Below are 14,147 nucleotides of genomic sequence, written 5' to 3'. Positions count from 1 at the left end.
GCTCAAAACAGTCCTTATACCAAAGTGGCATACTTGGGGTAGTGTGTTCTGAGCTCCTTCAGCATACTTCAAGTTCAGGAGAAAAGACACAAGAGAATGCAGGTGAGCAATTCTGAGATAGCTGAATATTCTCCAAAATTGAACTAAAGACACAAATTTGAAATTTGGGGAGCACAACAAATCCCAAGCAGGTTTAAACAAAATTCAATATCTGGACACATTGTAGTCAAACCATGTGACACTGTTATCACTGTCACGCACGTCCGTGTGAAGAGACCATCAGACAGGCTTTATGTGAGCAATAAAGCTTTTTAATCACCTAGGTGCGGGCGGGCTGAGTCCAAAAAAGGAGTCAGCAAAGGGTGGTGGGATTAGCACTAGGTCTCGTAGGTTTGGGATAGGCGGTGGAGTTTGGAGCAATTTTTTGTGGGCAGGGGGTGGATCTTACAAAGTACCTTCTCAAGGGTGGGGAGGATATTACAAAGTACCTTCTCAAGGGTGGGGAGGGTGTATCGTACAAAGTACATTCACAAGGGCGGGGGAATATCACAAAGTACATTATTGCAAGGGTGGGGAGGGCGTCTTGTCACAAAGTCAATTGATCAGTTAGGGTGGGGCAGGATGTCATCAGTTAAGGCAGGAACTGGCTATTTTCACTTCTTTTGTGGATCTTCAGTTGCTTCAGGCCATCTGGATGTATACGTGCAGGTCACAGGGGATATGATGGCTTAGCTTGGGCTCAGAGGCCTGACAATCACCTGATGGGTTCTTCTTGCTCACTGCACAGACAAAACCAATTCACTGAGATCATACTAGAGAAAGAGTTCAATTAACAGTCCTAGCAGGAGCATGGGTGTTATTACTCAAATCAGTCTCTCCAAGAACTCAGAGGCTAGGGTTTTAATGGATAATTTGGTGAGCTGGGGGCTAAGGAGGGGGGTTGCTGATTGGGGATGAAATTACAGGGGTATGGAAAACAGTCTTTATGCACTGAGTATGCCCTTTGGGTGAGGGCCACAGGACTAGATGACTCATGGTCACAGGTCCTGGTGGGGTCAAGTGGTTGCCAGAATGCAAAAGTCTGAAAAACATCTCAAAAGACCAATCTTAGGTGCTATAGTAGTGATGTTCTCTACAGGAACAATTGGGGAAGACACAAATCTTGTGACCTCTAGCCACATGACTCCTGAGCAGTAAGGGACTATAGAAACTATGCCTACATTTAGCAGAATTCAGGTTCTTCCCATAATCCTTTTTTTTTTTTTTTTTTTTTTGAGATGGGGTCTTGTTCTGTCACCCAGGCTGGAGTGCAGTGGTGCAATCTCGGCTCACTGCAAGCTCCGCCTCCCGGGTTCACGACATTCTCCTGCCTCAGCCTCTCCAAGTAGCTGGGACTACAGGCGCCTGCCACCACGCCCAGCTAATTTTTTTTGTATTTTTAGTAGAGACGGGGTTTCACCATGGTCTCGATCTTCTGACCTCGTGATCCGCCCACCTGGGCCTCCCAAAGTGCTGGGATTACAAGCATGAGCCACCATGCCCGGCCTCTTCCCATAATCCTAATCTCATAGCCTTCCATTAGTTCTACAAAGGTGGCTTTACTCCCTAGCAGGGCAGAGGTTAGTCTGAGGGTGGGGTTATTGTCATCCTTTCTTTTTTTTTTTTTTTTTTTGAGACGGAGTCTAGCTCTGTGGCCCAGGCTGGAGTGCAGTGGTGCAGTCTCGGCTCACTGCAAGCTCCGCCTCCCAGGTTCACGCCATTCTCCTGCCTCAGCCTCTCCGAGTAGCTGGGACTACAGGCGCCCGCCACCACGCCCGGCTAATTTTTTTATATTTTTAGTAGAAACGGGGTTTCACTGTGGTCTCGATCTCCTGACCTCGTGATCCACCCGCCTCGGCCTCCCAAAGTGCTGGGATTACAAGCGTGAGCCACCGCGCCCGGCCTATTGTCATCCTTTCTTTAAAGTTAAACTATAAACTAAATTCCTCCCACAATTAGCTTGGTCTGTGCCCAGGAATGAGCAAGGACGGCCAGCCTGTGAGGCTAGAAGCAAGATGGAGTCAGCCATGCTAGACTTCTCTCACTGTCATCATCTTTGCAAAGGCAGTTTCAACAAAAAGGACAAATATCTGAAAAGCAACTAGAGTGTTGGATTACTTAAATCATTTTCCCCAGGAACAGCCCTCAATGCCTTGGCTTTGCCTGGTTAAAATTAGGGTATTCCCCAAATTTCCAAAGATCATGGTATATTTTCAAGAAAACAAAAATGGAATACGACTAATAAGTAGAAATTTAGCCTGGCCAGGCTGGGCGTGGTGGCTCACGCCTGTAATCCCAGCACTTTGGGAGGCCAAGGCGGGCAAATCACGAGGTCAGGAGTTCGAGACCAGCCTGAACAACGTGGTGAAACCCCGTCTCTACTAAAAATTCCAAAAATTAGCCAGGCATGGTGGTGCATGCCTGTAATCCCAGCTACTCAGCAGGCTGACGCAGTAGAATCGCTTGAACCTGGGAGGCGGAGGTTGCAGTGAGCTGAGATTGTGCCATTGCACTCCAGCCTGGGCGACAGAGGGAGACTCTGTCTCAAAAAAAAAAAGAAATTTAGCCTGGCCAACATGGCAAAAGCCCATTTCTACTAAAAATACAGAATAAGCTGGGCATGGTGGCACACGCCTGTAATCTCAGCTACTTAGGAGGCTGAGGCACAAGAATCGCTTGAACCCTGGAGGCAGAGGTTGCAGTGGGCCGAGATTGCACCACTGCACTCCAGTTTGGGTGGTGGAACAAGACCCTGTCTCAAAAAAAAGAAAAAAAAAGACTAGTGAGTAGAAATTTCTAGTTTCGATGGCTGTGTGATGTGTGATACAGCTGGCATGAGTAAACTACTTCTCATATTTGATTTTTTTTTTTTTTTTTTGAGACGGAGTCTTTCTCTGTCCCCCAGGCTGGAGTGCACTGGCACAATCTCGGCTCACTGCAAGCTCCACCTCTCAGGTTCACGCCATTCTCCTGCCTCAGCCTCCTGAGTAGCTGGGATTACAGGCGCCCGCCACCACGCCCAGCTAATTTTTTGTATTTTTAGTAGAGACGGGGTTTCACCGTGTTAGCCAGGATGGTCTCGATCTCCTGACCTCGTGATCCGCCCGCCTCGGCCTCCCAAAGTGCTGGGATTACAGGCTTGAGCCACCGCACCCAGCCTCATATTTGATTTTTAAAAGGGCATTGGATGATGAAAATTGAACAGTATTTATACAACACTGTCCAAGAAGCAACATGAATATTCTGGGCCACTAGAGAGGTCTGCAGTATATCAGGGGAGCGATGTTCTGTACCTGGATAACACTTCCTTCTAGACATTCTACTCACTATGCCAAAGGAAAAGTTAAGCCTGGGAACCAAGACCCTCAAAAACTGCCTTCCTTTTGTTCCCAAACATAGCTGTAATTTCAAACGGTTGCTTTATCTTATGTAAAATGTAGATTTACTGAGCATGCAACAAGTGCATCATTGACTTTCCCTCCATTCCCTTGTTTTCATGTGCTAAATGTAGATTCACTGAGCACCAATAATAAGAGCTCACAAGAATGTAACCACTTGCCTCACTGTCTACCCTCTTTTTATCCCCCACTACTGCTTGCTCTTTCCCCTTTAAATACAAAAGTCCCTCAAACCCTCTTTGGGAAAAGCACAGGACAGGTCCTCCTGTGACTGGTGTTTCTTTTTCCCAGGCACGTCCTTATCCTTGGCAAAATAAACCTCTCATGGATTGAGTACTGCCTCAGGACATTTTCATTTACACTTTTAACCTTTTCTGACTTCATCCTCAAGGACGTTTCTTTCATGCACATGTGAAAAATCAAACTCTACCAAGCAGCTGTTCATTCCCTTGAATCCTGACACTTAAATAACATCACAACTAAGAGAGTTGCTATCTCAGGACAGCCGTTCAGAACCACAAGACTTCAGAGGTGAGAAAGCAGGGAGAACACAACACTAAATTTCTTTGAAATTTTTTTTTATTCTCCTTACCAACATTTCTTTTGACATTTTATTACTTAATTATGTCACATTAAGAAATAATTTAGTTACATGTTATTTTCAAAAAGCAGTAAGAAAGTAGCTATTGAGAAAGAAGGAGGGCCATAGGTTTTTCAATAAAACCTTAGAAACATTATAAAAAATGAGACTCCCATTACATGCAAATACATGATCAAAGATCAGACTAACACACATTCAAACAGGCTTGGTTCGAGATAGAGTTCTCCATTTCTTTCAGATGAGCCTTTTTTCTTAGGCTCTTTCAGAAGCACTTCACAATGAACAGAGGTCTTGCCAGCTCATTTCATTAGTGGAGAAGCAAAGGTATGATGGCAGAATCATGAGAAGATGGAAATAAGGCCTGAGGATATGGCTTGATCTCTGAGACCAATTATCTTTGAGTTATTCAGGCCAGGATAGAAGCTTAGAGAGGATCGAGGCAAACCATGAAGGGAAGGGAATGCAGGACAATGCCCATTACTGGCTTTACCACAAACTCCAAATTGATCTCCTGGCCCCACTTCTCAAGGTTGAAAAGTTAAATGAGGAAGGAGCCTGCATTGTTCGTAACATAATACGATACTTTCACTTTCTCTTAATTTTTAAGGTGCAGCTCTTCAAGAATTTCATTTAAAAAAAAATCATCTGTAAAGGAAGAAAAAAATGCATTTAATTCAAAGACTGATTTTTTTTTTTTTTTGAGATGGAGTCTCACTCTGTTTCCCAGGCTGGAGTACAGTGGTGTGATCTCAGCTCACTACAAACTCCACCTCCCGGGTTCAAGCGATTCTCCTGCCTCAGCTCCTGAGTAGCTGGGATTTTGGGTGCCCGCCACCACACCTGGCTAACAGTTTTTTGTAGTTTTAGTAGAGATGGGATTTCACCATGTTGGCCAGGCTGGTCTTGAACTCCTGACCTCAAGTGATCCGCCTGCCTCTGCTTCTCAAAGTGCTGAGATTACAGGCATGAGCCATCACGCCCGGTCAAAGATTGGTTTTCATACAAACAATTCCAAATAAAATATCTAATGATGACAATCTGACACAAATGACAATGTCAAATGCTTGTCAGAAAATATTATATATGTATACATTTTAAGGATGTTACCATCCTTTGTGAGAAATACCAGACACACCCACTTCACCCCTTCTCCCCAAAACAACAGTAACAACAAACCTTTCACAGCACGGGTGAATACGCTCTTCTGCTGACTTACTTTCCACTTGGGTTTCTGATCCTAGTCATGTACTTGTCTGGGCTACCGGCACTCATTACCGTAGTATAAATTGTGAGGCTGAAAATTATGAGAGGAAATTTTATGTACACATCATTTTCTCTAACATGCCAGAGAGGGAAGAAAATGACCAAGTGCTTCCCTAACACTTGGGATCTGGGACAAGGCCCTTTATGCCAGAATATTTTAAATCTATGAATCAAGAGATCAAAGTGCTCTTTCCTCCTATTTTGACAACACGGTGGAAGGCCAAGTTGGAACTTAAAATTCTCAAACTTAATTATCTGGGTGTGGTGGTGCCTGAAATCCCAGCTACTAGGGAGGCTGAGGCAGGAGAATTGCTTGAACTTGGGAGGCAGAGGTTGCACTGAGCCGAGATTGTGCCACTGCACTCCAGCCTGGGCAACAGAGTGAGACTCTGTATCATAAAAAATAAATAAAATCTCAGACTCCTCAGAGCTCTACCCCAAGGCAGTGGGGGAGACCAAGCCTTGGCCCTCACCCTGGCTCTGTCCTACCCTCAAGGGCCTTACTTGCACACATGTGACATCACCGCCTTCGCATTCCCCAGCAAGCACCTACCCCTGTGCCCTCCCTCAGTGGCCGTGCACCACCATCAGGAGAATACCACCCAGAGAAGAGGAAAACACAAACCCTGGAAGTGGAGGTGGGGCTGTTCAGGCTGAGAATTACAGGGTCCTGGGTACTTGGGTAGACTCTAGGTGGGCAAATGCCCTTGGTCCAGCAGATTCCTTATACCATGGTTTGGGGGGTGGTATCACAACTAGAGGAATTCCAGAAGGGGGCCTCTAAAGCTCCAGGATCAAGGCACCTGCCCTGCCCCTCCACTTTGCCCAGATCTAAGCATGAAAAGTATAGTGTCATTGATTCCACATTCCATATAGCAAGAGACCCAAACAACTTGAGCACATGTGCCCACATGCACACACATTTGGCTTGGAATCCAGCTGAGGTGCATGTGCAAAATATTGGAGCTGGGTTGTTCAGAAACAGGCAGAATTAGCAGCACTGGGTCCACAGCTAAATCACACACCCAGTTAAAGACAGCATTATAAGCAAGTGCAGAGCTTGTCCAAGGGTAATGGAGGTTCCCTGAACAGGACCTTAGTTGCTCGTTTACTTTAGTCATAGTTCTATTCTGCATTACTGTTTTAGTATTTTCTCTGCTCATGAGCCACAGCAGAGGATGGAGTTGTATTGCAGGTGGGTGTAATTTTGCAGCACAGCACAAGGGGGCAGCATAGAGCTAACTGCGTTTGTTCAGACTACTTTTTTGTTGTTTTTCTGTTTTTCTTTTTTTATTTTCAGATACAGCTATACTTATTTCTATTAACCTCACACAACTGAATAGCCTCAGTTGAGGTTAATCATTACATGTAAAGGGCCTGAGAGTCAGAAATCTGTGTTAATTCTGGCTCCATGGTGATTGTCACTTAAATGCAGTTTCTCTTGACTTTTCAAGTATACAACAGAGAAAAACATTACTTGGTAAACTTTATAATTTCTAACAATTTTATTTTGACCAAACCATTTCAGAAACCATTTAAACATTCATAACTGTTAACTCAGTAATCCTACTTCTGGGAATTCAGCCAAGGGAAATAATCTGAAAGTAAGCAGGGGAGAGGCAAACGAATATGTTTATTTCAGAGTTTTAATAGAGGAAAATCTAACAACTGGAGAATGCTTAACTCAATTATAATACAGCCAACTGGCCACTGCCACCATGTAAAATTATGAGGGCTCTTCAAAGCAGAGAAAATGCTTTGTTTTATTAAAATAAATGTAACTATTTTATTATAATACTAATTTTTAAAAGATATATTCATCACTTCTTTTTTTTTTTTTAGATGGAGTCTCCCTCTGTCGCCCAGGCTGGAGTGCAATCTCAGCTCACTGCAACCTCTGTCTCCCGGATTCAAGCGATTCTCCTGCCTCCGCCTTCCAAGTAGCTGGGATTACAGGCATGCGCCATGACGCCTGGCTAATTTTTGTATTTTTAGTAGAGATGAGGTTTCACCATGTTGGCCAGGCTGGTCTCGAGCTCCTGACCTCAAGTGATCCACCCGCCTCGGCTTCCCAAAGTACTAGGATTACAGGTGTGAGCCACCACACCCAGCCAGATATATTCATCATTTCTATAATTACCTAAAAAAACTATAAGAACACAAAAATAGTTTATTAACCCCCATTTAAAAAATGACTATTAAAAGGGCAAAATTGTGCCCCGCTATGAAGGGTACAGTCAATAGTGCATTGGAGCTAGCTCCTACAGGCTGGTGAGGGCCAATTATTAAATATGCAGGAAGTGTATGAGCCAACTATAAACCTGAAATCAGCCATGTGGGAGTATTCACACCATGAAGTCAACAAATGCTACAAATTTGGGAATTTTTTCATTTGTCCCTTCCCACACAAAGAGCTGGTTTACTAGCAGACCACTGGGCATGCTTTGTTACCCAAATAGCTCATTTGTTTGAGCAGCAGAATACTGACTAATTAGTTTTCTTTTCTTTTCTTTTTTTTTTTTTTTTTGAGACAGAGTCTCGCTCTGTTGCCCAGGCTAGACTGCCATGGCATGATCTCAGCTCACTTGCAGCCTCGACTTCCCAGGTTCAAGTGATTCTCCAGCCACTGCCTCCCAAGTAGCTGTGATAACAGGCGCGCACTGTCATGCCTGGCTGATTTTTGTATTTTTAGTGGAGACGAGGTTTCACCATGTTGGCCAGGCTGGTCTCGAACTCCTGACCTCAAGTGATCCACCTGCCTTGGCCTCCCAAAGTGCTGGGATTACAGGCGTGAGCCACCGCACCTGGCCTGCTTTTGCTTAAAAAAAAAAAGAAAAAGATATTAAAAAGTATGTGAGTAAAATCCTAGGCTATACACTAGAGAAACCATTGCTCCCAGAATGCTGCTACCAAGGGTACAGGCTAAAGAAGAACATTAACTTAGTGAATTGTCAGTGGAACAAGGAACAGCATCGGAGATTTTGGAAATTCCTCGGGAGGCGAAAAGAAAACCAAATGTATTCAGAGTTTATTTCTAAGGAGCTACTAACAGGTGAAGGCTGTCCACAGCTACCTGACTGAGTTAGGATGAACACCTCACTGCCAGAATATTTCAAATGTAGGAATCAAGAGGTCAGCCAGTCAAAGTGTTTTTCCTCCTAGTTTGACAACACTATGGAAGGCCAAGTTTGAATTTAAAATTCCCAGAGCTGGCCGGGTGCAGTGGCTCACGCCTGTAATCCCAGCACTTTGGGAGGCCGAGGCGGTCGGATCACGAGGTCAGGAGATCAAGACCATCCTGGCTAAAACGGTGAAACCCTGTCCCTACTTAAAAAATACAAAAACTTAGCCGGACGTGGTGGCACACGCCTGTAGTCCCGGCTACTTGGGAGGCTGAGGCAGGAGAATGGTGTGAACCCGGGAGGCAGAGCTTGCAGTGAGCTGAGATTACGCCACTGCACTCCAGCCTGGGTGACAGAGCGAGACTCTGGCTCAAGAAAAAAAAAAAATTCCCAGAGCCTCCTTCAGGGTCACTCTATTCTCTTTACCTTTGGATTTCTTCATGGACTTCTCACCTGATTTATATTTGTTTATCACCACCCCCCGCCACCCCACCCATATTAGTCCCATGAGAGCAGAGACTTTGTTTTGCTCACTGCTGTACCCACAGGAGTGCCCCCACAGCCTGGTTACAGGAGCCCTCAGATCCTTGCTGAGCCAAACAGTATGTGAGTGAGTTCACTGTTCTGGAGTGATGTGTGAACAGACATGTTTAACAAGTCACTTACTTGTTATAAACTGGAACCACTGACAAAACCTGCATAGGAAAAAGTCATATTATAGAGAAGATTACATGGTAGAAGAAATACACATAGAATATCTATGGAGGGCCGGGTGCAGTGGCTCAGGCCTGTAATCCCAGCACTTTGGGAAGCCGACATGGGAGGATTGCTCAAGCCCAGGAGTTCAAGACCAGCCTGGGCAACATAGAGAGACCCTGTCTCTACTAAAAAAGAAAAAAAAAGAATGTCTATAGAAAGAACATAACCACTCTTTAGTGTATCTTGAGGTGATACAGACTTTTTTTTGAGACAGAGTCTTGCTGTGTCATCTGGGCTAGAATGCAGTGGCGTGATCTTGGCTCATTGCAACCTCCGCCTCCCAGTTTCAACCGATTCTCCTGCCTCAGCCTCCCAAGTAGCTGGGATTACAGGCACACACCACCAGGCCTGGCTAATTTATAGTTTTTAGTAGAGACGGGGTTTCACCATGTTGGCCAGGCTGGTCCAAAGTCCTGACCTCAAGTGATCCTCCTGCCTTGACCTCCCAAAGTGCTGGGATTATAGGTGTGAGCCACCGCATCTGGCCTGACTTTTTAATTCTTTCTCTTTTTTCTTTTAAACAATGAACATATATTACAACTATGCCTTTTTCTTTTTAATATAAAGAAAAACTTTGGTGAAGATGGACATTTTATCTTATATAAAAGCAAGTTGAGAAAATGGCATATACTTTTTGTTTTTTTTTTTTTTTTGAGACGGAGTCTCGCTCTGTCGGGCTGGAGTGCAGTGGCACGATCTCGGCTCACTGCAAGCTCCGCCTTCTGGGTACACACCATTCTCCTGCCTCAGCCTCCGGAGTAGCTTGGACTACAGGCGTCCACCACTATGCCCGGCTAATTTTTTGTATTTTTAGTAGAGACGGGGTTTCACTGTGTTAGCCAGGATGGTCTCGATCTCCTGACCTCGTGATCCTCCTGCCTTGGCCTCCCAAAGTGCTGGGATTACAGGCGTGAGCCACCGCTTTTAATAAATGATTTCAACCAAATAAAACTTTTACCGTAACATTTTCATCTACCAGAAGATTTCACGGAGTTTTTCATATTCAGTATTAACAAAACACCAAACATCCTAGGTGTGCGAGACACTGTGACACAAGTTACCTGGAAAAGTGCCTCCAGGCTGAGGTTTGCTTGTCCCGTAGCATTAAGGGCCTTGATGGCAGGTGTTCTGTAAGGACAAAGGTCAAAGGTCACTTGGCATTTCAACAAGCGCTGAAGCCCATCAGCTGTCATTTTTGGGATGCAGAATGCAAGCTCTAGTCTCATTATCCCCCTTTCTCCAAAACAGATTCTGGCCCCAAGCCTGTTTCCTGCTGAGGCCCAGCCCACCACAGTGGAATTCATCCAGCAGCTGGGACGGTTGGCACCATCTGCTCCAGAAAGCTGGGATGATGAAAATGTGTGGCTGCAGAACTGAACAGTGGCCAAACTTGTGGGGCAGTAAAGCCAAGGCAACGTATATAGCTACCTGCACTTTGGAACTGTGCTGACTTATAATTACAGAATGTTTATAACTTGAAGGGACAATAAAAACCCTTGACTGGTTTATTTATTATTTAAATAAGGGAAATAATTTCCTTCTAAATATATCTTGCCTAGAAGACCATGAACCTGGCCCCTTGCTTTCATTTTACAGACAGGCAAACAGAGGCCCGAGAGCCACCCAGTGAGTCATTAGCAGAGCTGGTGGTGGGCTCTAGGGCTCCTGACCCTGAGAGGCTCCCAACACCCGCCCAGCTGCTGAGAGGCTCTGCCCATTGCTCTCCTCCACACAGCACTCCCTTCCCGGCCAAGGCACCGGCGAAGGGGCTCAGTTACATTTTCTGGGAGAGGATAGCACCCATAGGTCTTGCCGGTTCCTGTGACAGAATGGGCATATTCTCCTGACCACAAGAAAACACTGCAAACCAGAAAGCACGTAGCAGCCTACCTCCGGTCATCTTGCTTGGGCGCTGGCTTCCAGTGGTCGTAATTTGTCTCAACTCGGAACCACCTATAACAGAGCACATCATCTTGTCTTTTCCAAGGCAATTTACGACATAGCAAAGGAGACATATGAACAAATGTAAAATACCCCTCATTTCACCAATTAAAAAAATGATTATTTGATACAAAATGACCAGAGCTTTCAATTCTACTTACGCTCCATTCAAAGGATCTAGAGGCCAAATGTCTGCTGGGCCATCTCTGTTCCTTGTGATGACCACCCCCTCCCGGGGCGATGTGCCACCAACAATGTAATAAACATCAGCAATAAGGGGAGTCTTGGCCAACTTGCCAACAGCTGCTTCGAAGTTTTCCGACTCATTCAGGGTCTGAACAAAAAGATGAACTTGCATGAGCAACCTCACCTGCAGTTGGGTCCACACCAGATGATGCACAAATGATCCAAAGCACATTCTCCTGATCTGTTATGTCATGACTATCACCTTGATCTGCTCTGACCTTATCCTCTTGTTATCAGGGCTCCTAAGATGGAAGAAATTTCAGCTTCAAAGGGGAGCCAGGAGCAGCATGAATTTCTGACAGGAGGAGAGAACTGTTGACAAGCCCTAGGCCTGGCTCAGCAAACACGGGCTGTGTGCTTTCCAGGCAGATCACCCTCACAAAGGACTCCTCGTGCTTCTTCATTCATTTATTATTTCAACAGGGTTTTCTTGAATACCTACTCTGTTCCAGGCACTGTGCTGGTGTGGCGATAGAGCAGTGAATGAGTCACCTGGTCCTATTCTCCCCAAACCTCTGAGGAAGACAGAAAAGTCAACAGCCAATGGTGACACAGTGTAATGAGAGTTCACATAGGAGAAGAAGATGCTATGGATGTCACAGTAGGGGACCCATCCTCACCAAGGGCAGTGGAGGAGGTACTGCAGGGAAGCATCGCATGAACTGAAGCTAAAGAGACAAACACAAGTAAGTGGTGAAAGTGGTGGTTGCAGAGTGAGGAGTGGCAGTGGGGAGGAGGGTTCTAGTTCGACGGACCAGATTGGCAAAGGCTTGGGGATAAAACAGCATGCGCTACATTAGGACCCTGAGCTTAACTGGTGTTCAGACACCCCGAGGTCCCATGAAGACTTCCAAAGGCCTGTGGCAAGGATACTTAAGGGGATCACTCCCCAAATCTTCAGATTCCATATGGGCTCCTTCCCAGCGCTGATCTGCTCAAGAATATCCTTCAGTGGAGGGCCTGCTCTTCCTGTCTCCACCTTCACAACCACTCTGCTGCCATGTTTTAAAGGAAGTACATTGTATGCTCACCCATCCTGGATATTGCCAGGGCACATGTCAAGGGTGGAGGTGGTGATAGGGTCAAACAAAAGAACAATTCAAGATATTGGTGTCTGCAAAGGCTCCATCATTCAGCACCATAAACCTTAACAGCAATAAGTATAAGGCAAGAAAACTCTACAAAACCCATGGCAGGGCTTTGTAGAGTTTTCCTGCCTTATACTTAGCTACTCAGGGAGGCTGAGGTGGGAGAATTGCTTGAACCCAGGAGGTGAAGGTTGCAGTGAGCCGAGATCGTGCCACTGCACTCCAGCCTGGGTGACAGAGTAAGACCCTGTCTCAAAAAAAAAAAAAAAAAGAAATGATCCGTCCTAACTTGTTTGACTGTAGGTCATATGATCCTCTTTCCAGAGAGGATCCTGCCCTGTACCCAGAAGGGAATGTGTGGTCAGAGAGGCCAAGAAGAATCTAGACACACAGGCCTAGCTGGGTTTCCCCACTCCATTTATTAGCACTGGATCTACCTTTTTGTCCAATCATATTTCTTTTTTTTTTTTGAGATGGAGTCTCGCTCTGTCACCCAGGCTGGAGTGCAGTGGCACAATCTCGGCTCACTGCAAGCTCCGCCTCCCAGGTTCACGCCATTCTCCTGCCTCAGCCTCTGGAGTAGCTGGGACTACAGGCGCCCGCCACCACGCGCCCGGCTAATTTTTTGTATTTTTAGTAGAGACAGGGGTTCACCGTGGTCTCGATCTCCTGACCTCGTGATCCACCTGCCTTGGCCTCCCAAAGTGCTGGGATTACAAGCATGAGCCACCACGCCCGGCCTGTCCAATCATATTTCTACATGGCATTCCATACTTTGTTAAACCTAAGCATAAAAATGGACAATGTCCCCTGTATCTTTGGGTCTTCATTCTGAAGATCCTATGTCATGTACATGTTAAATAAATTTGTATGCCTTTTCTCCAATTAATCTGCCTTTTGTGAGTTGACTTTTCAGTGAAACTTCAGAAGGCAAAGAGGAAACTTTCCCTTGGCCTTTGCACAGGTAATAGGAGTGATGAAATATTTGTTTGCTTATGTTGCCTATACCATCCCCCAACTACTATGAAATTCATTTTCTCTAACCTGTGACAATAAAGCAAAAGAACATCAATAAAAAATACTGAAGGCACTGGTGACTTATTTTACCCAAGTGACAAAGTCAGGGAGTGCAAATGCCTCATCTATCTCAGGAAATGGAGGAAATGGGCAGCGACTGCTAATAGACATGGAGTTTCTTTCTTCTTTCTTTTTTTTTTTTTAGTCTAGGTCCCAGAGGTTTCTTTTGTTATTTTATTTATTTACTTCTTTTCAGACATGGGGTCTCAATGTTGTCTGTTGGACCTGAACTCCTGGGCAGAAGGGATCCTCCCGCCTCAGCCTTCTGAGTGTCTGGGACTGCAGGCGAGCACCATCACACCCAGCAGATTCGTCCTTACCAGAGAACATAGCAACCCCAGCATATGGATTTTTTTTCTTTCCTTATCAAATCAAGAACTTTCACCTTTTTGATACAGGAGATAGAAAGAAATTAGGCAGATAGTGAGGGTAAAAGAGTCCTTGGCAAGGCATCCTTTCTAACAAAAAGTAGCCCAAGAAATTATTCTTTTCTAACAAAGAGCAGCCTGAAAAATCGAGCTGCAAACATAGATAAGCAAGCTGGAAGCTTGCACGGGTGAATGCCAGCAGCTGTGCCAACAGAAAAGGGCTACCTGGGAGCCAGGTATGTTCA

General features: G+C 45.3%; 1 protein-coding gene across 5 annotated transcripts in view; it reads right to left on the bottom strand.

Moving 5' to 3' along the window:
* Window positions 1-289: 289 nt before the first annotated feature.
* Window positions 290-14,147, bottom strand: part of NAAA (N-acylethanolamine acid amidase) — a 33,192-nt gene continuing 19,334 nt past the window's right edge. Inside the window, exons 6-11 of one of the 5 annotated variants that reach the window (XM_063610382.1) lie at window positions 11,285-11,457; window positions 11,073-11,135; window positions 10,244-10,310; window positions 9,090-9,118; window positions 5,215-5,332; window positions 290-779 (exon numbers count right to left, since the gene is read on the bottom strand). In XM_063610382.1, the coding sequence (XP_063466452.1) occupies window positions 5,251-5,332; window positions 9,090-9,118; window positions 10,244-10,310; window positions 11,073-11,135; window positions 11,285-11,457 (414 nt within the window). In that variant the 3' untranslated portion in view covers window positions 290-779; window positions 5,215-5,250. Of the gene's footprint in view, window positions 780-3,998; window positions 4,684-5,214; window positions 5,333-9,089; window positions 9,119-10,243; window positions 10,311-11,072; window positions 11,136-11,284; window positions 11,458-14,147 lie in introns of those variants that run through there. The other 4 variants (XM_063610383.1, XR_010113856.1, XR_010113857.1 and 1 more) reach the window with 4 other exon arrangements.

This window comes from Symphalangus syndactylus, chromosome 10, assembly GCF_028878055.3.
Source record: "Symphalangus syndactylus isolate Jambi chromosome 10, NHGRI_mSymSyn1-v2.1_pri, whole genome shotgun sequence".
NCBI classification, from domain to species: domain Eukaryota; kingdom Metazoa; phylum Chordata; class Mammalia; order Primates; family Hylobatidae; genus Symphalangus; species Symphalangus syndactylus.
The sequence above is the reverse complement of the archived record's forward strand: the minus strand, read 5'-3'. Positions and strand labels throughout refer to the sequence as shown.